At 36.0% G+C, this 27336-nt stretch overlaps 1 protein-coding gene and 1 non-coding gene across 4 annotated transcripts; one reads left to right on the top strand and one right to left on the bottom strand.

Moving 5' to 3' along the window:
- Nucleotides 1-7123: 7123 nt before the first annotated feature.
- LOC763581 (polyribonucleotide 5'-hydroxyl-kinase Clp1) lies at nucleotides 7124-26055 on the bottom strand. 3 transcript variants are annotated; one of them, XM_030990010.1, is made up of 12 exons: nucleotides 25947-26055; nucleotides 17540-17617; nucleotides 16703-16816; nucleotides 15839-15964; nucleotides 14832-14945; nucleotides 12392-12590; nucleotides 11502-11591; nucleotides 10341-10441; nucleotides 9539-9677; nucleotides 8772-8852; nucleotides 8380-8473; nucleotides 7124-7613 (listed from the first exon to the last, which is right to left on the bottom strand). In XM_030990010.1, the coding sequence occupies exons 1-12, from the start codon at nucleotides 25977-25979 to the stop codon at nucleotides 7502-7504; spliced, it is 1281 nt and encodes a 426-aa protein (XP_030845870.1). In that variant the 5' UTR covers nucleotides 25980-26055; the 3' UTR covers nucleotides 7124-7501. The 3 variants fall into 3 exon arrangements, with proteins under 3 accessions (XP_030845870.1, XP_030845869.1, XP_030845871.1); XM_030990009.1 differs by lacking the exon at nucleotides 25947-26055 and adding an exon at nucleotides 19241-19491; XM_030990011.1 differs by lacking the exon at nucleotides 17540-17617.
- Nucleotides 20064-20198, top strand: LOC115926246. The gene has a single exon (XR_004065040.1). It is a non-coding gene; the product is annotated as a U8 small nucleolar RNA (small nucleolar RNA).
- Nucleotides 26056-27336: the final 1281 nt, after the last annotated feature.

Raw genomic sequence — 27336 nt, 5'->3', positions numbered from 1 at the left:
TTCAAAGTCGGGGGTGCGGTTTCTTTTTTTTTTAAGTTTTGATTTATTTCCCTCCACCTGGCGCTATGCCTGGCAATGTCTCCCAGCTCAGTAATCAGTGTGTTGAATCACCACTCGGAAACTAGAACAACACTCAAATTTGTCTGTCACCTTGGCTTGAAAGTAATCTTATTGATAGATCTCAATATGTAGTTTATAATAATAATTCCTCCAATTGTTCTTCTATTACACGGCGTACCACAAGGTTCTATCCTAGGTCCTCTACTGTTTTTTTAAATTTACATTAATGATCTTACACATTCAGCTGCACCTCGCAGTTAAATGAAAGGCCTTCCCGCGTGTGTTTTTTAACACGGACCTGGCTTGCTGCCGACAGAATCGGCAAAACCAAAAAACTTTTTTTATTCTTTCTTTTTTTTTTTAAGGGCGAAAAAGAGGGGTGCGGTTAATACGCGAGGGCGGTTTATACACCGTTAATTACGGTAGGCTGAACCGGTCAATTTAGATGCATAGATACTGTACATGTAGATTGTTGTGAGGCTGAAACAGACTGATAGTATTCAAAGGTATTCAGATGCAATAGAACTAAACAGTGTTATCCGTACCATCTAGGGTTTTTATCAAAATGAAATGAATTTATTTATTATGGGATGTTTCCCTCTATTGTATAATATGATGAATAGTTAGAACTATATATTTCCTATAGTTGTATATGTATATATAGATACTGGTAATAATACATGTACATGCACATGTTTAGAGATATAAGAATAAATAAATTAAATAAAGGACCAAGTTGACAAAACTCTGATTTCATGAGAATGTTACAGTCCATTGTGAGTCTCCTGACTGCTATAGCATTAGTCCATTATTAAGATTGATTAACTCTTGTTGGGAGAATTTGAGTAATTTGAAGAAATAGCAGTGTGACGTTATTTAATGCAAATAATATTCTATTTATTCTGATATTGAAATGAGCGCCTTTTCATGGTAGCTCGGCTAAAGCCGGGGTGATACTTATGATTGCAGGGCCCTCAGGGAGAACAGTGTTAATACTGATGAGGCTACCCTGGGTAAACAACACATATCATTATTATTATTTTTACAAATGATAATTGTAAGGAACATTGTAACTTCATTTTATTTTGTGCTAATACTCTGTTACGATGAAGTGAAATTGAATTAATTACCCAAGAACGAGGCAATTCTTTGGCTTTCCTAAGTACATGTAGAAGCAATATTCATATTGTTGGTTAGAGATTGTAGAATTTTGACCCCACATACATGAATTTATCCTCTTCATATCGTTTAGTGTATTGATCTCTATTGCTGCCAGCTGGGGTTAACATTTCTAGCTTCATCTAGTAAATCTGCTGTTTTCATATGTTTAATTCTAACGCTGTTTCGTTGTATCAGCTCATAAGTCAACCTGCCTTTCTGAACAGGGTCACTACTACGCATGATTGTGGAGTCAATGTCATACATTATTCTCATACATTTACTGTTATTAGTAGTGTTTGTTCATGGGAAAAACATCTATGTCACCTTTCAAAGATGTAAACTGTAAGGTTCTGTTAGTTATAGATTGTTTGAACCAAATATACCCTAAATAGCTGATTGTGCCTTACACCCTTATTGCATTGCAGTCCAATTGATTTGTTGTATGACTTGACACTTTTTGTGTGAAATGAAATATCGTACTTGCGTATAAATATCTGGAAAAACATCTTGTATACAGATACACGTGTGTTTAATACAGTATATTAGAAATGGAAAACACAACCTCCAATTGTTTATGAATAATTTGAAATTACCTGAATATTAAAGATCCTCAAAATTTATTGAATAATGAGGTTCATAACTTTAACCCTGAAAATTTTAAATGAAAACGATGTATTTGGGTAGAGCTACATGCTATTAATGACTGAGTACATGGTAATATATTCACAAATTGAGTAATAGCAGCCAGTGAGTGAGTTTTTAAGATAGTGATGACTCTTAAAGTCTAAACTATCACATATTATAATAATTATCATCCATATTGTTGCTCCTTTACTTAGTCTTGTAATTTTCAAATGATCATTGCGTTTGTTGTGTTATAAAACTAGATATTTTTTTGGAAAAATTTGTTAATGTTTTTGAAATTTGAGTTGATTATGAAATGATATTTCTGCTATATATACAATGTACTCGTGAATGGGAAATCATAATGCAATGTACACAGAGTCATTTCTGCAATTCTGCAAGAAAGATTATATATTTTTATACAGAGGCCAATGGCCATTTAAATTAAAATCACAAAATTCATGTATTTTGGTTTAGAAGTAGATTTAGGAGTACCGGGTAGTACTTGAACTGTATTTATTGAAGTTATTGTATTCATTCATACTTAATATCTCTACTCTACGTGAGTGCATCTACATGTACTTGTATGTACAGTTAACAGCTAAATTGTTCATACCCCTTGTGAATTTGATTTGATTTGATTTTTTTTGTTGGTAACTCAAGAATGTAAGGAGGTCTGGTCAAATAAGGGCCTTTGTTAAATACTGTTAGATGTGACCTTAAATATATCAATTTCGCAATAAACATAAGTCTGGACAAATCAATTTTTGTCACTAACTTGAAAAATTACATAACTTGGTAAGGTTATGAATTTAGTTGTTAAATTTATGTATGTAAGTTTAGCTGTTGATTTATGAATTCTCTCTAGGCTGTCCCCCATTCAAAATTCATTCAGTTACTATCCATTGGCTTAAAAAATGGATTAAGTTGTGAACCAATCAATAAACATTTTACCCTTCACTGTTCAACTCAAAAGATGACATTTTATCAAACTGAAGTTTGCATATCAATTTCATTTTCTTTTTCTGGAAAATGTTCACATATTTCCCCCAAAATATGTTTAATAATATTTATTAGGTTCTTTCAGTATGATGTGGTCATGTTTTGTGTTCTTTATTTTGTGTGAATTTAGGATTGTATGAAATTTTATTTTAAGTCTTGGGGGAAAACTTGAACACCATATCTGATATATATGTACATGTATATTGAAGGTTCGTACCGAGTCTGCAATGTTCATGTATGCGTTTATGTAGTAAAGTCATCAAAGCACAAGCTATATATAGACTGTTGTTAGATTCTAGTTACAACCTAGTAGCCAGGATAATTTATTGTATTGTCTAATGAGAGTCATGAGAGCATTTATTGTGATTAATTTATTAATTGACTCTCTTCTGGCTTTGAGCAGGCAATGACAGAAATACCCCCAAATACTTCTTTTAATAATATGTTATTCGTCATACCACCTTATATGTGATTCATAGATTGCAATGTATTTGTAAAACTTTGTACCCGCGGTATTCTCCTATCATTTGTGTATGTTATATGTCATGTCACTCATCTGTGTGTAGCACTAGACAGTATATTTGTAAGAAAGAAAAAGAATTGTACTTGTGATCTAGTTGTATTTGGTTCACATGTTGGATAGAGCAATGTGTTTTTAGAAAAAAGGGTACTTGGTGTATTGTGTAATGTAGATAGACTTTATACAAAAAAATGTAAAAATGGATAACTAAATTTTTATAGCACTTTGATTGAGATCTATTTGTATATTTTGGCACGAAAACAGAGATTTATTCATACATCTAATCTGCACTCACGTGTATTTATGATATCTAAATGTGAATTCAAATATTGTAGTGGATTTATTCAATAAAGAGATTGCTATTTTTAGGCAGAGAAAACATTGTGCAGAATTACTTCGTTTTCATTTCTCTCGATTTTATTTAGATATATTTTTTTTAAATAGCAAAGTTCACTGCATGGACTAGTTGGATGAAGTATTTCAACAAATATTTCTATAATGAATAATAATGATAATAGTGGGGTTTTAGCACGGCTGCAATTTCAGCGCTCAAGCATTCGAAGGAATTAATTCCTGCCAGGTACAAATGTAGATTAATGTCTTGCCAAATAATATTATTGTTGCAAAAGGGATTTGAACCCTGTACCTTGTGGTCCACAGACTCGTCTCCCGGACCAGAACGACTCTTTGAACTCTTCTCAAAATTGATTTTTTTTTACTGTGTAAAGTTGAGGGATGCTCCCCCCCCCCCCCCCCCCCACTCGGTATTATTTAGGGTACGCGTATGCATGTTCCCTCCCTTTGAAAGCACCCCCGTAAGTCTGGTGTGTGAAGTCAATATGGGCCAATTTTTTAGTGTATTACAAACCAGACTTTGTTGCCTGAAAAGTACCCCTTTACCAGAGATTTGGGGAACATGAATGCAGTCCCTCCGTTCCCAGAGTGGGGGGCCAGGGAGGGATGTCAGTATGGTTTTAGAATGGTTTAGGGTGTCTCTTCCAATTATTTTTCTTCAAATGAATGCTTGATGGATATTTAATAAATTTTTCACTTTTGACAAAAACTAGGTTGGAAATCTGTGAGAATGAGTAATTAATACAGAACACTATTGTGCTTTTCAAACTTCATCAAATATGAGTTTCTACTATGATATTAAAAATTGTGATTACAAAAAAAAAACCCACCTACATGTAGCATGACATGACACATATAGTTAACTTTTTTTGCTAACTTCAGAATGAAAGGTGGACTGGTTGAATTAGGACCTTTGTTGAATACTTTAAGGTGTAGGCCTTGATATGTTACATTCTCAAGAAACATAAATCAGAACAAATCAGTTTTTCAATTACATAAATAATAAAAATTACAAAAACTTTGTTTAGGGTATGAATTGTTTAGTTGTTAACTGTACCTGTCACAACCAAAATGCCAATGGGAGGTTTCTAAAATCATTTTTGATACAGTTGTATATTTTGTTGCTTTTTGACAGGCTTTCTTAAACTTATGTGTATACTGTAGATTTTTCTGCTTTCACTCATACATTTAACACATATGAGTGGCATGTATTCAAGTTACAATAACAAGTTACACAAAAGGGCACCCCATTAATTTTGTTTGTGTCTAAACAAGCAGCGTTCTCAAGTCGTGATACATTCATGAACAGTCACATCGCAAACCTTCTTTGATATTTACACTTTACAAAATTACACAGTAGACAATATTTACATAATTGATTTGTTTATTTACATTTGTTTGTCAATCATTTTCAACAAATTAGGCGTACATTGTCCATATAAATATCACATGAAATGTAAATTCACATTACTATACCAGTATGTAGTAATCAATGTGAAGCCAGCGTCATGGACAGACGTATTGTACTCTTCCCATGCAGCCCAACTAATGAACAGCCAAATGTGATTGCAACTTCTGGTTCTACATATGTAAATGTAAATCTATCATAACACATGTATTGAACATTCTCAAAGTATTTTCAGCCCCAAAAAGGGGCGATTCACACTCGTACAAAATATTGTCTTTCATTTGCTCTGACTGTACGACCCCCCCCCCCCCCCCCCTACCCGCCGCCGCCCAAAAAAATCAGCAAAATTGTGATATTGAGTCATTGTGCAATTAAAATTAACTCTACTCATCTGAAACTTTTCTGACCTGCTGTTATAACTTTGAGGTATAGAAGAGTACTGTGCAATACAGGGGATACTTAGATAAAGATGTTACGTGTCAACATCTCAGAATACCATGAATAATAACAATGATAAAACGGTGCTTATACTTTTTTTTACTAAAGACATGGAACTGACCCAAGACCAACTCGAACACATATATGGGTGTGTGTGTAATTTGTTTTTTTACAGACATGTATCAATCAGATACGATTCTTTACGTCTGGGGACCGACCGTTAAAGGCATCGTTTAACAATGTTAAATCTGAGATGCACGGCCCCTACATGTTATTAGTGTCTCAAGAAGTGCCTCAAAAAAGTAAAAATCTTTGAGTGACTGGTTTTACCATATTCATGTTCCCCAATAGACTGTAGTGTTGAGAAAACCATTAGGAAAACGCCAAATTTGATTTTGATTTTCCAATCATAAATATCTTGATAATCAGACAGGTGATCGGCTTGTAAAAGTCATGGGGTTCCTGACTGACCTAAAGGTTTATAATTATGTTTGCAGCCTGAGCTAAATCCAGGATTTTGTTTCAGAATCTGAGACAAAGTTACCCAATCCCTTTAACGTCACCATCCAAAAGACGCGACTCGGTCTTGAACCGCAGTCTGCCGAGTCAGTTTGTAGGCAAAGACAGAGAGCTGACCGTAACATGGACAATACTACGAGACCAACTCACATCTCCCTGTAAGCCTTGAAACAAGGAATTCTAAATATCAAATATAGCAAATGATTTGTCACTCAATGAAGGGAAGTAAAGTTTATAGGAATTTCCTTTCTTCATCAAGATCAACTTCAAGGAGAATACTTTAAAGCTCACATCACATACATGTACACATCCAACCTTGTGTTCCTGAGAAAATGGCATTATAAAAGTCATCCGAAAACAATATCAGATTCTTCTACTAGGTTTTGAAATGGTATAATCTATAGAATAAATTATTAAGGGAAATGAAACAGTAGAAAACATTATGAATCAATAAACCTAACCCTAACATGTCATATAAAACCTCACATGCAGATAAAAACAAATCTTACTACAATGTATTTGTGAGCACGAGAGTAATGCATGTGAGTTAATAAAAAAATATTTAACCCCAAACTAATAAAAATGTAAAAATGGGCACCCTAAAGAGAAACTTATTGAAACAACTTAAAATCCACCAATCTTTAAGAAAAACTTGAATGGTACGTTTTGCATAATGATGCTCATTTTCATGTCTAAACATTGTTTGGTGCGATCTTTTATACAGGCTTAATGTAGACCAAAACCAATACTATTACAAGCCACAGTTTTAAGTATCAGTATATTTTACTTCACTGGAATTCTTCTTCAGTTTTCTTAATATTTGACCAATAAATGACTTTCGACTCCGGGGAAAGTCAGTGAACACAGAGAGGCGCATGAAATGTCACATTGATGGTCCACATTGTCCAAGACCACTGACGACACAGACTGTTTGGCCCAAATTCACAAAGGAGGTTTAGATTTAAACCATGGTTTAAACCCTCATTTACCTAACCCTTGGTTTAAAATAAGCGCAAAGTAAGCGCGTCACAAGACACGCGCAAAGCAAGGTATGCTTATTTTGCACTAATTTTTAAACCATGGTTTATGTAAATGAGCGTTTAAACCATGGGTTAAATAAATCTAAACCTCCTTTGTGAATTAGGGCCTTTGGGTTCCAATCTATGAGAAATACATATAACATGTAACTACACCATCTTTTATAAACATACGAAAGGACTGAGTATAAAATTGTGAATATTAAAATCATTGACATTATGAAAATAAGGCAAGGGACTTCCAACAAAACCTCCAGTTATTTGCACACAACAAAGGGCACAATGAAATAAAAAATTGAATGAAGATTGTCCATTTTGCACGATCCATGGCAATAGAATCATGTGAATTCTTGATGTTTGTCCATAAATTATTCTGCTTCATTTGATGTCCATGAATCGTACGTCACTAAGGAGAAGGTATCGCCGTGGTAATGGTCTCGGAGCAGGTGAAAGCACTGTGAATGTTTTCCTCTCCATGTCCACATTGGTGCTGAGGAAAATGAAAATGATGAGGGGGAATATCTTAATGAGGTTGATATAAACCTACTAGGAGAAAGATATTTGTGTATAAGACGGTTTAAAGCTCAGGCACAGTTTTGGTAGTAAATAGAAAATAGCAAAGAAACATTTTAAATACTGTATGTATGTAGTCTCATGTTATTCTTGTTTTTTATGTTCATTTTTTTAGGAGTGTGCACGATTTTGCTATGATCAATTGCTCTAATGCCTTGATTGGAAACCATTATCTCCCCCTTCTCCAATCCCCACCCTTCCCAATCTTTTGAACTTCAGCAAAAAGGTCCATTAACCCTTTCAGGGCAGGATTAATTTTCAGGGCTAACTTGATCTTCAAATTGGCAACTATAATATTTGTCTGTTTTTGCTACATTGTTAAAACTCAATGTTATGTCTCTGAAATCAATATACATGGGCAAGAATGGTATAAAAAATTGAAAAAATGGCAAATGTTGACAGAAAAACAACGATTTCAAATCTCTCTACATGTTGCCAATTCAAGACTTTCAAAGCTTATCGTCACTTTTTAAATTCCTGGCATCAAAAGCAATGCAGTCGTGAGACAAAAATGGATGCAGAGTGTGTACAAACTTTTGCCCTTCTACTTATATACCTGGCATATTTTAAATATAGAGCAAAACCACAAAATGTGGAATTACTGTCGAAAAAGGGTTAAAGATAAATGAACCTCCCCTTGGGAGAAAACCAAATAGTATATGAAACCAATTGCTGATACTTACATAACAATGAAACCAGCTACATTGGTAGATAGAAGGTCGTCCTCTTTGGTATCAGCTAGACTTACACTAAGTAGATGATGAACAATTTCTGGACCTGAATAAAAGAAGATAAGACAGTCACCCTTAAATCATTGAAAGTGATGACAAGGACCATTTAAACCTTTAATCTGCACCCTCGCCCCCCCCCCCCCCCACACACATACACTCAAACACATTGAAGCTTTGCAATTTGTGATTTATTTTTATAAACACAGGAACTGTAGGCATTTACAATTCGTGAAAGTTTGTGGTTTTGCAGTGGGAATTTTCATTGGTCACATTACCGACATCATCACGGGTTGGTATGTTGGGCAATCAATTTCATACTATAAAGTTTTCAACAACAAACCTACCTGGATTGACTGGAACTAGTTTAGTTTGGTTGTCTTCAGGAGTCATCCCGAGAGGTAGGCAAGAGTTAGGTACAGGAGGAGCTAAAGGTGAAAAAACACATCAATAAAAAAAAAAATTCTCATAAAGGTAATGCTTCCTGGGAGAAATTTCAATAGTTTGAACATATTTGTGGCTTACACCCAGCAAGCAGTAGATGGCAGGTTCAAATCCTGCTGGTTCCAAGATTTTTTCTGACTTGTTTTTCAATTACAGATCTATCAATTGATCTTATTTACTGGGTGTAAGCCACAAATATGTTCAAACTAATAAAAGAATTATAATAACATTTTGATTTTGGTTATGTTCACAAGCTACAAGAAACAAAAAAAAATCAAGAAATAAGTGACTGGTAGTGGTTTAGTTTGCCTGACTTCATTCCAAGAGGTAGACAGCAGTTTTTTTACAGGAGCTACAAAAAATAAAACAAACAAGTGAAGAAAAAAACTAAGAAGATGGCTACTATTTTCATATTGAAAATTTGTCTGAACTTGTTCTTGTATTTCAGTTTCACCCAACCTGAGATCTAAGATCATGTATAACAAAGAAAAACTTAGACCTCAGACAATTTCCTTTGTTAAACCCTAATTTTGGACTGAAGATTTAATCCAGCGTCGTGTTCAGATTTTTAGGAGCCTACTGGTCAACGAGTTTGGGGCTCATGTGCATCAGACCCTAAAATAAGTTGTGACATACAATCAAATGAAGTCAAGTGGGATCTAGATCATACCTCCGACCTTGTAGATTTCTACATCAACAAATTTGACCTCGAAGGAGTGAGGATAGTAACAGCAGTTAAAGCCGTAGAAGTACTCTCGAACTTTCTCATCTCTTGTAAATCGCCTGAAACCCTGAGATCTCTCTACCACCTGAAAAGTGAAAAGAAGAAACAAGTTTTAAGTTCGTACTGAAATATTAAAGGTAATCTCAAGTCTTAAGTCCTGTCTCATAAAGAGTTATTATATATTAATCAAACTTATTTGCGATTGATATCAATCGCAACTCCTTATAAGATGAGACCAGAACCCAGTCTTATAAAGAGTTGCGCTTGATCTAAATCAATTGCAAGTTTGCAGTCTCTTATCTCTTTTGTACATAGTTGATTAATTGCAACCCTTTATAAGACAGGCCCTGATCTACATAGAAATTAATTCTCATAGAATAAAAAAACTAAACTGTATGTTCAAGACTACAGAAAAATTATATCTTCCAAACAACTTTGGTATCTATACTGTATCATTCATTTTCAAGAAGTGCTAATGGCCAAGTAATGCACAGAAATAGATTGAAAACTGAGCTAGTATTGTCAAACCAATACAATACAATCTCAAGCAATACAACTGACTACGCCAACGCCAAGGCACTGTTTCCCAAAGCTCTTTAGAAGTGCATCTTTTGTAGAGACCTGGGGGTGTTTCATAAAGCTGTTCGCAAAGTTACGCATGACTCTACAAACAGCTTTATGAAACACCCCCCAGATACCATGATATTATTGCCCTTTAATGAAGGACATTTCTTTACTAGTTACTTACCCCACCAGATTTGGATTGTAGAACGATTTTTACGAATGAAGGCATGTCTCGGACCAACTCATTGTATAACCTCTCCTGGTCTAGCACGATGATCACATCAACTATTGGGTAGAAAATAAACAGACTCGTAATACTAAAGCATCGTTCATACATAGCACGATGATCACATCAACTGTTGGGTAGAAAATAAACAGATTCGTAATATTAAAGCATCGTTCATACATAGCACGATGATCACATCAACTGTTGGGTAGAAAATACTAGACTTGTAATATTAAAACATAGTTCTTACACGACTTAGTTAATAGCCCTTTAAAAAAACAATGCTCTGTGAACAAAAACATGACAGAGTGTCGTAGCGCACCTATAGTTTCAACCAGGAGCCAGGAAAATTCAGCCTAAAACTATCTTCTCTACATTGCAAAGGTGAACAGTAAATGTACTCCACAATGTTTTCCTGAATACATGAACAACTCAAAATCCATCGAAATCTGAGATATGCTACACATTTATTTTCACGCACAATTCCATGTTATAATTAGAGACAACCTGGAATTGTGTAGCCTAATGGGTCAACATATCATTGAAAAAAAAATTGTCATTTTGCAATTCTACTTTCTAGCTGAGGTAAATGGAAAGGATCAGGTGCATGATGTACAGGAAATAAAAGTGATATCCTGAACAACACATAACTAATGTCCCTTTTCAACCAAAATGATGGATTGTCCACAGTGACCACCGATCAACATGGCACTATGAAATTACTCTTCTACTCATAAGACTATTATCAAAATGTCTCATTATTTCCAATAAGCCAGTTCATGGTTGCAGTCTGAGCATGAGCAGATAAAGGTCATTGCAGAACAAAATGTGAAATACACAGAGACAAAATACTGGATACATGCTCATGAAAGTTATGTAATCATTATGCACAAGCAGTGCACTCCATGATACACAGGTGCAAGTATATGCTTTGAAAAGGGGAAACAAAGGCTATTTATGTAGCCCCTCCATCGCTGTAGGAGTGATTATTTCAGAATGTACAAAGTGGAACCTCTTCATGTTTTGAAGATCTGTGGATATTCAGGGTCATTTGGGACATGTGCTAACCATGAACTGGTCTATTATGGCATCACCTGTATCCCATCGCTTGATCATTACCTTCAAAGGCCTGAGCTGCATATTTGAGAGACTGGTAGCCTTCACCTTTGATCCAACCACATGTATTGATGACACACCCACTCTGAGCAACTGTAATAACAAAGATGAAGGTCAAAGGTCAAAGGTTATAAAGATGTTGCAATCATACTGGCTTCTTGAGTAGTAAAAATATCTATATCACAGTGAAACTTCTAGTGCTCTAATAAAAAGTAGTACCCAGCAATATGTGTTGATGACATACCCGCTCTGAGCAACTATAATATCAAAGAGGAAGGTCAAAGGTCATCAAGATATCAGTCATACTGGCTTCAGAATAGTGAAAATGACCATCTCAAGGCGACATGTAGTATTTCTTCCGGCCCATCAATATAAATATTGTTACCAGTTACAGGTCAGCTGTTAGTTTGTACCCTACATCACATGTAACGCTCAAGCATATGAAGTACCTTCTCACAGGTATCAGAACTATAATGATGGGCAGATGAGGGGGTGGGAGGAGGGGGGGGGGATTCAAGCTCTTCATGCCTTGATTTAGTTTGAAGTAAATGAACCATTTTGTTGTTTCTACTCTACATGACTTTAACTCAAGATTATAACAATTATTGTCTTTTCTAATAATGAATAATTCCATATTCAATAAGTATGAAATTGGTATGCATCCAGGGATTTTGATTATTTCACTGTAATAAATGAAAGAAATTAAATTTATTGTTGAGTTTATTTATAAATGTAACTGCATTTCTATAGTTGGAGGACTTTTCAGAACTTTAAAAATTTGCACCCAATTGTGTCCTGGGCACCTACATGTATGGTTTCAAGCCCTGTAGGAAGTATATCTTATTTCCTAGTAAGTAAGTCTTTGTAGAATAAAAGTCAGTCTATTTTCTTACTTCTTGAATATGTTTTGCATCGCATTGCAAAGACCTCTGCGAGCTTGGCTGTGAGGATCTCATAGAGCTTCATATTAGCGCCGGGTGAGGTAGCCCCAAAGTGATAGACTAACGGAGCAGTGAGGGCAAAGCCTTGTTCTACATCGGCCGGTCTCTCTACCAGCAATGCTCCTACAGTACCAGGCACAGACACAGAACCCTGTAAGGGAAAAAGAATAAAAACAAATAGGAAAAAAAAGACTAATTTGAGTATATACAGTAACAACACTTGTACAAAATGACTCATGTTCTACTAAAGTTCCTTTGAGTGGGGGCTTCATATCAACTTGTATCACTGGGGCCCAGGTTACATATTTTATGGTTCGTATGCATGAACCCCATGTCAGAATCTTTAAATTGGGGGGGGGGGGGGTCAGAACTTTAAAAAAATCACCCAATCATATCTTGGGCACCTGTGGTTTCAAGTGACTTACTAAACATCAGATTTGATATGCAGCATTTACTTACTAAAATGAATTGAACTTAAGGCTCCAGACCTGCCAACCTCTGGAGTTCAAAAACTGTATTCTTTAATCCCAAAAGTTGTATTTTACTGACAAAAGTTGTATTCTTAAAAATAAACATGGAATGTTACGCGGATCAATGCGTCTTACAGTTCCTACATACAGGGAGACATTTTTTAAAGGATCGTTGGTTGAATATGCATGATTTCGTCACGACTGGTGTGTTCGATGATCCAATGAACATCGCCAAATTGACGATGTAAGATGCTTGTAGGATACTTTATAGGACAGAATGGGCAATTTGTCATTGAAAATGGCACACACACATACAAAATACCACCAAAAAAAAAATTATTTAAATTTTTTTTTTTTTTTTTAATCGTATTATATTGAGGAAAATCGTACTGTCGTATTTGCTTCTAAAAATCGTACTAAATACGACTAAATCGTACTGGTTGGCAGGTCTGAGGCTCCATTTTAACCATGCTTTTGATATTGTTAAGGATATAATTTAGGCCTTTGGTTGTGGTTGTATTTTTAAGTTAGTTTGAGGATAAATGTATAATGTTGGATCTGGATTAGGAATTAGTGTCATGGTAGCATATATCATGTATGATCAATTATGATAATCATATAAACTATCATCCCTATCAGTTCAATCAAGATTTGATCCATTTGAAAAGGTTAGGAAAAGTAGAGGTGTTGTGGTCCAGTGGATAAGTATACGGACTGTAAACCACAAGGTATGGGGTTTAAATCCCTGCCACAAAAAAAAAACGTCCATTGGCAAGACGTTTGTCTATATTTGCAACACTCCACCCGGGTGAAGTAAATGAGTGCCTGGTAGAATTATTCCTTAAAATGTACTGTGCACTGATAACGGCTGCCAGAGCTAAAGCTAGGGTAATAACTTCCAAAGCTATTTCGAAGAGCATAGGGACGTTATATCACAATGTGTTACTTGCTTTACAAGAACAGATTATTACTACCCTAAATCTCCGTGTATAAGGCGCACCCCTATTTTGAGGACAAAAAAAAAAATGGGGAAAAAAAAAATTCTGGAAAAAAAAGAAGAAAAAAATCGGGGAAAAAAAAATTCTGTCATCTTTAGTTTAAAAAAAAAAAATTATTGCTAGGTCTAACTTAGTTCACAAGCACTTCAACTGTGCCTCGTAATAAAATCAAAGTATTTCAAACACTGAAATGAGAGCCGATCTGGTTAACAAAAAGCCAAAAAAGCCACACAAAAGCTTTTTGGGCTGTTTTGGCTTTTTGTTAACCAGATCAGATCGGCTCTCATTTCAGTGTTTGAAAATACTTTTATTTTATTACGAGGCACAGTTGAAGTGTTTGTGAACTAAGTTAGACCTAGTAACAATGTTGTTTTTAAAACTAAAGATGACAGAAAAAATTTCCTCGTGAGTCCAAACAGAAATTTGGACAGGCTAGTTTTCGTGAGTGAGTGAGCTGCATGATACAGGTGAGTGAGCTGAAGACACGGGAGAGCTTCGGCTGGCAAAGTGCTTTGTGAAGGGGCATAATTTATCGTGACTGAAGAAAAAAAACAAAAAAACTCTCTTCCCTTCAAATTAGGAACGTAGTTTAACTTCAAATAGTAAATCCTATTCTTTATTTGCATTATGTAATTCATGTTGAGTCACAGAGATTTTTGAAAACCACTAAAAAGTGGCATTTTGAGAACTCGAAATATCCTGTACCTGTGTATACGGCGCACCCCCGACTTCTGATTTTTGCCGACGGAAAAAAGTGCGCCTTATCCACAGAGATTTACGGTATAACTATTATTGAAAGACTCATTAAAAAATTTAGTTTAAGTTAAGGATCTAAAAAAGAGCAAACAAAAGTAAATTGTCAGTGTGTTTCTTGCAATCACAAATTATGGGATGAAATTTCTCGTAAAATAAGAGTAGACTCACCTGACCGACATCTAATTCAATGAAAGTAGGTCTCCTACCGACCCTGACTGCATAGTTTAACAATAATCTGCATACTGTGCTCTTCCCCACGTCTCCAGGTCCTACAACCATCACCTAAACAAAACAAATTGATAAAAACAACAAAAATATGCATGAATTAATGCAAAAGTCCTGAACAGAGCAAACAAAGAGAGAGAACTGATTAATGCAGTGCAGAAGAGAAAACTAGTGTATGTTGGTCATGTTTTGAGAGATGGAGGATTGTAGAAGACCTTGCTGGAAGGAATGGTAGAGGGTAAACGAGAAAGGGGTAGACAGCGAATCACTTGGTATGACGATGTCAAGACATGGACAGATCTTAACTATGGAGAGGTTAGAGCAAGGGTATATGACAGATAGCGATAGAGGTGCATAGCCGGCAACCCCTTCTGAAGGGAAGCACTAGATGATGATGAATGCACAAGAAAAGGTGTCCTCCTTAGGCTATCTTTAAAATGTTATCACCACCCCTCCCTCCCCCCCCCCACCCCCCCCCCCCCCCCAAAAAAAAAAAAAAAAAAAAAAAAAACTTTTGACACTATCCAGTATCCAGGACCTGCATGGCAAAATTTAAAATGGTAATGGCTAAGGCTGACTATTAACTGATCAGAATCTTTATATCATATTTGCGATTGATCGCAAACCTTTATGTTAAGAGGCACAGAACTAATTTGTTCTTCATTTCCATAAACATTGAACGTATCTTTCTAGGCAAGTTCTGAATACACTTCTTTTTTTTTCCTCTCTGTAATGGCCTTTTGTAGAGTTTACCAAGGCATATGAATGACCTACATGTATAACAACTCAAATGCACAGAGAAATTCATCAAGATATGACAAAAAAAATTTCATTCCACTTTTACACATGTGTCTGCACTTTCATGATTCAATAACATATGGCACTATTCAAGTACCATTGAAATCACAGAAAAAAAACAGAGTAAATGAAATGTAAAATCTTTTCCTAACCTTAGGTCCTCTAGTAGCCTCCAGTTCAGCCTGTTGTCTCATTTGTTCTAGAGCTGCATGTGTGTTGAGATACACCATCATGGGTGTCTCTTTGGAAACGTACGCTACCTCTGTCTTCCCTCGGAGGTACAGGAAAGCAGTCAAGGAATAAATATGTAAAGTCTTGAAAGCAGGCCAAGCTTGGCCTTGAAATTGCAACAGTTTACTTTTTAGTTCTTTGGTATCAAAATGATTAAAACATGGGCTTTATATATTTCTTTTGTCAAAATATCAAGTTTGAATACTGAAGCAGCACTCTATGAGGTACAGTGTACACATGATTTTGAGTGTTAGTAGAGTAGTTGACATGTACTTTGAGTTAAAGCCTGTCTGCACTACATTTGACCAGGGAGGGATTAGACCTCCCTGCATGGTCACTGACAGGTGGTTATCTCATCAACTCAGCTCTCAATATAAGAAAAAGAGGATCATGGCTTAGGCATTGTTTGCTCTATAGAGGGCGCAAGTAGTGCAGTCCCGCTTTAAGTTCCATGCACTACTGGATATGAATTTTTTTGTTAAGGCTATTTAATTTTCCTTCTTTCATAGTGCCATAGAGTTTTAAAGAATAACGCATCTTGCATATCTCATCTCAAATTCATAATTCATGTATAACATAATTTATTTATTATCAGTACACTGTTTTTGAATAATAAAACAAACACATCTTTTTTTTTATTGGTGCAAAATATTGGTGATATAAATGTCTTATAAACTGTATAAAATACTGTAAGAGAAGCAAATCATTTGATTCCATTTCAATTCTTTAATACTTGATTGTTTTCATAATGTCACCATTAGTTTCTAGATGAGTGAAAAGGATATTAGAATCTTGCATCCCTGCCATGTGAATACTGCTATTTTAGAACCGGATGCAAACTTATAAATTCTATTCTTCATCAGCTCCGAGCCAAACACTTCTGCAAGACCTTCTTTGATCTGAAACAAAACAGAATAACACAATAAGAATCATAAAAAAATGTTGCATTGCCCTTTGCGACCAACCCCAAAATCTTGAAATCTACGGTCGGCTTTTAAAAAAAGTTTTTTTGTTTACTGTTTTTTAGAAAAAAATGTATTAAAGCATTCAAAACTGAGAAATATCAGCCCAAAGAGGGAGTAAAAAAAAAAAGGCTTTTCAACTGTCCGACCCATGTGTTGGCACCTATAGGGTAATACAACATCTTTCTTTTTTAGGCCTAAGAATGATAAAAAAGACAGTAAAACGCAACTGTAACAGTTATTATGCAACAATAAGAGTGATGATGATGATGATGATGATGATGATGATGATGATGATGATGATGATGATGATGATGATGACGACGACGACGACGACAACGACGATGATGATGATGATGATGATGATGATGATGACTACAGCAACATTTGATCCTTTTGATAGTTGAACTCAAATTTAACACTTAGAATTTGTAATTTAATCAAATACTGGTAGATGCTTGCACATCACAACGTTAAAGGATGTAAAATATGTTTGGGTTACTGTGCGTTTTATGACAAATCTTCAAATGCTATTCTTAGGAGAAAAGTGTTCAGGAATAAAAGCCATGCTTCAGTCTGTCACAAGTCAATGCAATAGAGTCCGATTGTAACACAATAAAGTCATGATTACAATTATTAGGCCAAAAAGGAAACTTTTACCTCCATTTGCACAATTTCATTGTTTTCTACTTCAAATCTGAGCTCGTTGTCTTGAGAAAGGTTGTACTCCTTGCCTCCCTGTACGCAAGAGGGAAAAAAAAGAGAAATAACTTTGAGAAGAGCTGAGAGCAAAAAAAATATTTAAAAAATAGATTGTTCATAATGTATAGAGAAGAATTAATATTATGCCTTGTTAGATAGGGCAAGCCATAATGTATATGTCCTACCTATTAATTTTAATTCTGAGATAATTTTTGAGATAATTTTTGAGATAATTTTTGAGATACGTTTATGATTTATTCGCAAAAGATTAATGAAATAATTTGTAAGAATTGTAACAGGTGCTTCACAAAGGCATAAATTTTGTTATATTACGAATTACCATAATGGCTTATTTGGCCCAATGATGATTATTCTTATCCAGGAAAACAAAGAAGAAGAATTTAAAACAGACTATTTAAAGATGTAGGCTTAAATATAGTATAAGTTTAAAACACCTTTACGGGGTCTTTTGGAGGAATGCTACCAAGTATAGGAATATTTTTACAGAATGACAGAACAAAAATAACAATTACAAATCTCATACTGCACAGGCAATATCACATGAATAATTCATGACACTGACTGGGCAACTATTTCACATAATTGAAATTGAATGACAGGTGTGATTGTTCACAATGAGTACATTGTACGTACATCATGTACACTCTGAGTCATACAAATCCATGGGGCAATTTCCTAATGTAATAATCCAATGTAATGCAGACTCTTTGTTGAGTGCCATTACAAATTATTTCAATCAAAATGTTACAAATAATTATATTTCAATAGTCAGAAGCAAGATTGCATACCACATTAAATGTTGCTAGGTCAGCCAAGCCTTTTCCCTCCAACCTTGTAACACTAAATGTTTGTAACCCACATTTTGACTATGCAATAACTATTATTAAGCTATCAATAGGCAAAGTGCATAAATGAAAATACTTTACGAAAATAGTACAGGGTACATGTAGGTATTCAAGTTATTAAATATATACACTGTATAAACAGTCAAACCTGCTTTAGTGACCACCTGTCTATAAAGACCACATGTTTTGTTTCCCTTGAAAATTGTTTCTCATTGAAACATGTACTAAAGGAACCTGTCTACAAAGATTGTTTCCCTTGGGTGGTCGCTATCGACAGGTCTGACTGTATTATGAAATATACTATATTATAGGAAATCTTATGTAATACGTGCATAGTTAACAAATGCATATACATGTAAGAAAAATTGGGGAAAAACCCTCCAATTATTAAAGAGACTACTTGCATATAAAAATTTATATTTTTAATTCTAGGAGAATTAAAATTCCTCAACAATTACAATACAAAACTAGCAGACTGTGTGTATAACATCTTTAAGTCATTACATTCACACGACTATTAAAATGAACATTTATAAACTCTCATATAATATATACCGTCAAATAAAATAAAAACCACAAATGTGCAAATAAATAACGATCATTTTTTCCATATTTCCCAGATACCATCAAATATAAAATTTTAAAAGATGAATGCATAAATGCTATTTCCACATTTTTATTATCATCAACATCATTTATATACAAATATGAATTGAAAATTGATATTTCCATAATTTAATTTTTATAAATTTATGAATACCCCAGGTACATACTGTGGAAAATTCATTCTTACCTCAGCTCCTAGATTAGTTTGAGCCTTTAACTCTTCCCAATTGGAACAATCTTTTGCATTTTCAACAGCTATTTCCTCAGGAGATTCCATATGGAATTATGAGAGTAGTAATACAGTATTCAATGCCCAACCTACAACGATGAAACGCTCATAGCAAAATAAATTCGTGCACATGTGCACTGCACCGTGTAGTGTACACAGCTGGGCCCCTGTCCATTATTCCACACACAGCCTTGTACTGCTAACGTGCATGCGCATACCGTACACACACTGTTCAACACACACACAAAGCACAAAGCACATGTCAATCCACAAGACATGTAGTAGTCTTTAAATACAAACATTTTGACTAAAAACCTGTAAATTACTTATATCAGAATTAAATTTCATCTCAGTAAATAATGTATGCTTAACTAGGTTTAAACAATTTAAGACCAGTTTTATCTCTACATCAGCAGACCATGTTGATATTTTTTTCCACATGGAATATTTTTCTGAACAATAACAAAAAAACTGAATAAAAAGTCTACATGTTCACAGCTAATGAATATGCACATTGGTGCAATGAATATTCATTACATGACAGGAGAGTCTCCAAAAACCTATTTTCTCTGACTTTGCAACAACTACAAGTCTCTCAGATCTAGAAATTTTTCCTAATTGTTCCAAAATACTTTCAAATATTGAATCTGCTAACTATACCTGTAAAAAAAAGGTGAATAATGATGTTTTCAATCAAAATACTGAATCACATCAATTTACTAACCATTACATTGAGGTACTAAAGATTAGTACAAATAGGATTCTCATTTCTTTTAATTCATCATCAGTTAGGAATAATCCTTTCCTGTTACCTCTTCGGAGGTAGCAAGATGAAGATGATGAGATGTCTTGGATGATCAATGATTACTCCATGGGAGTGGGGAATATGACAACCCCCCATAGCCCCATCTCTGATTTCACTGATGATCAAACCTTCCATGAAAAAAAAACACATCTACCACGTGAATGTAAAACTATAATTTCAAATTTCATATCAGAATAGTCTAGTGTAATCCCCCAAAATAATAGGATTGATTTATCATAAATTTAGAATGGGCCAACTTTGACAAGCCTTTCCTATTTGCTGGCTTCATTACTGCAATGCTGAAATACAATGTACCTTTGATTTTGGGTAATATATGAATACAATAAGTCAATCCTGATATATAGCATACATGTCATAGGGTACGTTTATGCTCAGCTTTTTCTGGCCAGAATGAGGCATTTGTTACGCATTTAGTTCAAAACATGGTTGCGTTCTTTCTCATTTTTGTAGAATCACAGAAAAACATAAACTCACAGATAGGTACGTTTTGGATCGGCGATTCTGGGAAGCATAAATGCACAATCGTTTGTAAACGCCTTTAAATTGGGTCAACGTAGCATGAGCAGTGCAGGTTTGCGAATCCAGCTGCAAGACCACCCAGCCAGAATCATGCATGGAGGAGCCAGAGAAGTGAGCACAAACAGTACACCGTGGAACTGCGATTACGATGAGCATTTACGATGAGCGTTTCAAACCTTCAAAATTGAGCATAAACGTACCCATATATATCAAAGATCAAATGCAAATCCCACTATGTAAATTGGGATGGGGGGGGGGGGTGCAAAACTACAATTGCTTTCCTTGCATAGCCTCTCTGCAAGGTTGCTCGTTTGCAACACATGAAATTTTGCACAAAACAAAGGTTTGCTTTGAGCAACAACATGGCTTTGCAAAATTACACATTTCTGGTAATTACACTGGTATAGATAAATTTTGCACTGGAAACAATTGAACAATCGTGCAGCCTTTGGTAAATCTATCCCATGATAAAAAAAAGTCATTTTAATGTGGCACAGGGAGATTATTTGTGTTGCATATAAAGAGTTAACAAGGTTACAGGGTAGTCCTGTAGCCGAACCGCCGAACCGAACGTGGCATTTCCAAACCGAACCAAACCGAACGCAAAGGCCTGGTTCGGATGTTCGGCAGAAAAATGTAAACGTTTTTGCAAGCTAATAAACTTGTCATTTTGTACCTAATTTTCATGTCATGATTGCTCATTTTATATTTACTTTTTTCCCAATTTTCCGCCCTTGTGATTTATGCCTATCCAGTGGTGGGCGCAACTTCACTGGCGCCATTTAAATCCCAAATCCTGACCACGCTACGTCGCGATCGCAAGCCATAAACAAGAATACATGTGCATGATCAAAACAGGTTCAGCTCAAAGCCACTCAACAAAAAATTAATGTTTTTATTTTAACCATATTGGACAAATTTTACAATATAAATAATGAAATAAATATATTATAGCATGGTATTTATTTATTCAGGAAAAATAGGGATTTTATATTTTTCCTATTGAAAATAAAAACTTATAAAAAACAGTTATTGACAAGCCTGAGTCTCTATTCAAGATGGCAGCTTTCATGACTCTAACATTAGACAAAAACCGTCTTGGAAAATCTTTAAAAAATATCATTTATCAACAAGTTGAAAACATGATTCTTTTAAAATTGAAAATAAAACATGATTCAAGACGGAAATACGAATGTACCTGTAAGTAGTATTTTTCTTCACAAACAATTACGTTTAGAGCAGTTTTTTAATGTGAGATATATTCAGATTCGTGCTGGTCGGAAGTAGTGTGCAGAAGCCCTCCGTGCTGGTAGGGCCCGGCAAGCAGGGCGGGCGGCCCGCCCAGTGCCGACCGCCGTGGCTATAACGCTGCTTGCTATTATATTACCGAACCCCGAACCGAACCAAGTTCGGGTGAAAAATTGCCGAACTCTGCCGAACCGCACCGAACATAGCGTCTGACTTACAGCACTATTGCAGTGTGTGTAGTAGATATCATTACAGGGAAATCCAACCTTGAAAACAAACTATTATAGAGGTACAATATAAGCAGAAAAAACAGAGGTGAAAGTTGGCATGATATCAGACAAAAAATGAGAAAGTTATGAGTTTTTGAAAGTTGTAATGACGATAAGTACAACATGTATGGGCTCTCTAAATTGGCTGAATCAGTATTGTCTCTGCGATGGAAATGACAACGTATTAGCAGAAAACCTTTCCCATTTCCTATAAGAGAAAGTTTAACAGAAATGTGATGTTTTGTGACAAAGAAAAGGCTAAAATGCATTGTGGGTCCGGATATTTCATGCAACCTTGTTGTGACTTAGATAGCAAATCAGGTAGGAAGAGATACATGTACAATTTTTTTAAATGTGAATTTTATGAGGAAGGAAATAAAATATCATTTAAAACAAAAAAAAATACTTGTTGTTGTTGTAATTAATGGTGTACAAGTACATACCGATGGTGGGTTGCGGGCACGTGCCTGTGTGAAGTTATCTACCCTAATGTCTAATCAACGTTTATCCCAAAAAATACTCCAAAAATAACAAGAAAATTGACACGAAACAGGGAATAAACATAACGAATTTTAACTCATGATCTTTATGTGGACATTTAATGAATATTTACTTCATTTTGGGTATGTTTTAGTATGGTGGTGTGACCAAAGTTCACGCGTGACCCAAGTTTCGCTATCTCAAAAAATCAGTAAGATTTCAAAAATCTGATATCACCAATGGAAAGAGGAACATAAAATTACCCAGAGATGAAATTTCCTTTGGAATTGGGTACGAAATTGTGAAAATATTAACAAACGAAAAATTATCAACACACTGATATTAGGGTCTGAAAATCTTCATTTTGAGAGCAGACTTCCTCAAAACTGTACCAACAGATTGTATGATATCTTGCATGATATTACCTTATTTTTGATGGATCACATTTTTTGATAAATCAACTGTAAACCCCTGTGCGTGAAGTTAGGTCTTGTTGTTTTTATGACTTTTTTGGATGCAGCGCGCACGCACGATCGAACATCAAATTTTTAGATCTTGATAGATCTATCTCCGAAATCCTTTGACGATAAATTTTCTAGATGAACCAGTCTGTAGTAAAAAAACTTTGCCGTCCATTTGGTAATAATTGAAATAGATCTAGATCTAGATCTAAATACATTTGTGTAGAATATGAGAAATCAAAGATCGAATATCACATTTTTGTAATACTTAGTTATAGATCTAGGTCTACATGTAGACTACTGTACTACTAGACTATGTTCTAAAATTTCCGCGAACTTTGGTCACCCCTTCATACTATCTCCTAGACCGAATTTTCCGTCTCTTTCGTTCGTTAGCCTCTTATTGGGGTAGGGTCGGCCGGCTCTCTCTTTAGAGACGGAAACCGTCTATACACATTCCCTTGATAACGCCACGGCCATTTCAGGTCGTAGCGTTTTGCCCCCCAAAAAAACCCAAAATGTCATTTTACCTCGTGTATATCCAAATGTAAATTAGGCCTAGGCCATAATACATCGGTTCCACTTACTAACTTGATTGAAATAATCCGTTTAATGGTCCCTTTTAAGGAAATTATGGTAGGGTGTCTGATCGTGCACCCGATGTTGTGTGCTAAAATTCTTCCCATAGAGATTACACGCATCCCTATGCAGCCTGCGTGCATTGCGCGACCATGCAAAAAAAGTCAATTTTTTTTTTTCAAATCGAGATTCAAACCTTTATCTGTTGTGATCCTGAAGGTGATAATCAATGAATGAGGTGTCATATGAAAGAGCAGGTGAATTCCAATATTTCCAAAGGGGCGTAGCCCCCGAAATTTTAAAAATATCTTGGTCAAAACAGCAATTTAAACATTGTGTCCTGGCTAACTCTGAGGTTTGTCACTTTTGAGATATGACGCCCCGATTGATAAGTAGTCCCAGTCCTAAGGAACAATTCTATGTGATTATATTTTCGCTAGCCCCCAGGGATCACAACTGATAACAGTTTAAAAATACCCTTCTCGCTATTTGGTGGATCAGCTAACTAGGGGGCGTGCGCTCCGCTCAGTCCAAACCATGGTTACATCGCGTAACATCTCCACGCACGAACGAAACCCCAAACGAAACACATTATAGTGACTGAAATTATGGTTGGCAATTCCCTCGATAAACCCGGAAGTGAATACACGTTATAGTCAATGGCAATATCGCGGAGACATCTCCGCGATATTGCCATTGACTATAACGTGCATTCACTTCCGGGTTTATTGTGCGACGAACGCCAACCATACTAGTCAATGGCACATGTCGCGGAGACAGCGTAGCTCAAGCTGCAAGTCGCGGATTGGCTTAGCAGCATGCGTACGATATGCATACGCTTGCATATCGCGCGATACAGCTGTTTGGCTAAATTTAGCAAAACAACATCACTCTGCGTGGACGTCTTTTTCGTCGATTTTGACCAAAATGATATGAATATACCAGCGTTTTGGAGGGGCTGTAACTTTTGATAGCAACATCGGTGAGACTTGAAATTTGAAATGTATTATTCTGATAACATTTTTTTATTCAAATATCAAACAAAAATGGTGAAAAACGATCCCAAATTGAAAATTGAAAAATCGTTCAGACACCCTAATTATGGGTCAAAATCGACATCCATTTTGAAAATCTTGCAAGCCGGGTTAAACTCTCGCTGCAGGAGTCATCTAAATCAATCTCATCCCTTCTAGTCTACGCCAAAGGCAAAATGATTATGAAGGAAAAACTGTGTGCCATCTACACGTTCGTAATGGCGTTATCACAGTTTTTCCTTCATAATCATTTTGCCTTCGGCGTAGACTAGTAGAAGGGATGAGATTGATTTAGATGACTTCGGCAGCGAGAGTTTAACACGGCTTGCAAGATTTTCAACATGGATGTCGATTTTGACCCATAATTTCCTTAAAAGGGACCATTAAACGGATTATTTTAATCTAGTTAGTAAGTGGAACCGATGTATTATAGCCTAGACCGTCCCTAGGCCTAATTTACATTTGGATATACACGAGGTAAAATGACATTTTGGGGGATTTTGGGGGCAAAACGCTACGACCTGAAATGGCCGTGGCGTTATCAAGGGAATGTGTATAGACGGTTTCCGTCTCTAAAGAGAGAGCCGGCCGACCCTACCCCAATAAGAGGCTAACGAACGAAAGAGACGGAAAATTCGGTCTAACTACAGATCTCCACGCCGGAGTTCTAGTCAAGGGTCAAATTTTGGATAGGTTTCTGAACAAGCGCCCATTTCTCTTCCTTTAAATTCAAGTTTTCCTTGGACAAATGAATTATTTGACCAAGCCAAGGGTCAGGATGAATTCAACTTGATCTAGGCCTACAGTAGTACAGACTAACTTGTTAGACAGTAGTCTAGACTCTACAAGCAATTTCTACTTCTAGTGACTAAAGTTAGACCTAGATCTACTACTGGAGTCTAGATCTAGAAGAGGGTCTAGGCCTACTTCTACTTCTATTCTGCTACTTGTCAAAGCCTGTTCAGCATCTAGACAAGGGTGATCATCTGCCGACGTTGGACGTCTTGTGTAAATTTGTGCCTAATTAAATACATGCTAACCTAACCGACCGCGACCGGACTTCCTTTTCAGCGTACCTTCAGCCCGTCCAAGCCGAGAAGTTCAGCGTGCGCACGCTGTCGTCTGATGGCTAGATAGAATCGACTTTAACTGGGCCGGGTTCCACTTCGAAAGTCCTTAGTTTCAATGATATGTTGCATGAAAGTCAGTTAAAAATACACATGGGTTAAATTCGTATCAATAACTTACTTGCAAGTGCTCTATTTCCTCTCCTTCGGCCATCGTATTTGAATGTTTGGAAAGATTCCCGACTTGAACTTTCTCAGATTAGGCCTAGTCTATTGATCAACGCAAGATTGCATAAATTTAGCCAAGAGATGGCGCTAGAGCTCAAGAGATTCGATCATACTTGTTGTTAACAGAGTAAAGAAAGTTTTCAAAAACTTTGAAAAGTTAAGTGGATTGAAGATAAATATGGATAAGACAAATTTTATGTGGTTAGGAGAGGAAAGTGATAGGCCGGGTTTACCTCTTTTTTGGACTTCGGGTACAACATATACAAATCCTAGGGGTATATTTCGCACGTCATCCGAAAATAAAAGATGATTTGAACTATAAGGAAATTTTGAGCAAAATCAAAAGACTAATCGGTTGGTGGAAGCAACGAGATTTAACGATGTTTGGCAAAATTAATTTGTTGAAAATATATGTATTTTCAAAACTAAATTATGTTTCGTCTCTTATGACAGTCCCACAGAACTTTTTTAAAGAAATCAAAAGGATTTAGTTTAATTTTATTTGGGGAGGCAGGCGCGGATCCAGGATTTTCCAATAGGGGGGGGGGGGGGCGGAAATTCGAAATTCGCGCAGACCGTAATTTAAACTTACCAATACTGACAAGGTCATGTTAGAAGCACTGTACTTTAAAAGTGTACTGGTACCTACAAACGGGCACAATTATTTTGGAAAGGGGACATGCTCCCGTCACATCTCTTGTCCGATATCATCATTCGCCGTTTTCAAATTATGCTCGCGCGCAATTTTTTTTTGACATTTCCATCAGTGGGGGGCTGAAGCCTCTTGCCCCAATATCTATTTCCTGGTTCAATAATTTGGCGAGTGAGCGGAAATTTGAGCTTATGTATGTTGTGAAAAGTGTTAATTGTCACCAAAATATACGAGATAAGATATAACAAATGCATATTGGTAATTTTTAAATTTTCGGGGACAGAGAGGCTGCAACCCCATTCCGCATTAATTGCAGGTGTTTTGAAATCAAATCAGACTCCCAAAAAAAGTATTAACCAAAACGCACGAATCCAGTTTCAAAAATCAAAAAAATGTCAGCTTCAGAGGGGGGCACATCACCCCTCAGACTCCCTCTAAAAGTATTAACCGAATCGCACGAATCCAGGTAAAAAAAAAATCAGCTTCAGAGCTAAAGAGGAACCCCCCCCCCCCCCCCATACACACACACACACACACACACACACACACACACACACACACACGCACACGCACACACACAGACACCCCCTGTGCGCGCAAGCATGAGCTATTTCCGAAGTGGAAAGCACCAACAAAAAGGGCACCTACAAAGCGAAATCTCAAAGCGAAAATATACATTTTTTTTTAGACA

The sequence above is a fragment of the Strongylocentrotus purpuratus genome, unplaced genomic scaffold (assembly GCF_000002235.5).
Source record: "Strongylocentrotus purpuratus isolate Spur 01 unplaced genomic scaffold, Spur_5.0 spur5_scaffold_19, whole genome shotgun sequence".
In the NCBI taxonomy this organism is placed as follows: Eukaryota; Metazoa; Echinodermata; class Echinoidea; order Camarodonta; family Strongylocentrotidae; genus Strongylocentrotus; species Strongylocentrotus purpuratus.
The sequence above is the reverse complement of the archived record's forward strand: the minus strand, read 5'-3'. Positions and strand labels throughout refer to the sequence as shown.

Excerpts from the sequence above, each read along its gene's own strand:
- LOC763581 (XM_030990009.1), bottom strand. The coding sequence starts at position 19,330 with ATGGAATCTCCTGAGGAAATAGCTGTTGAAAATGCAAAAGATTGTTCC. Across the intron at positions 14,946-15,838 it reads AGGCTACTAGAGGACCTAAG|GTGATGGTTGTAGGACCTGG; the intron begins GTTAGGAAAAGA and ends TGTTTTGTTTAG. Across the intron at positions 9,678-10,340 it reads TACAATCCAAATCTGGTGGG|GTGGTAGAGAGATCTCAGGG; the intron begins GTAAGTAACTAG and ends TTCACTTTTCAG.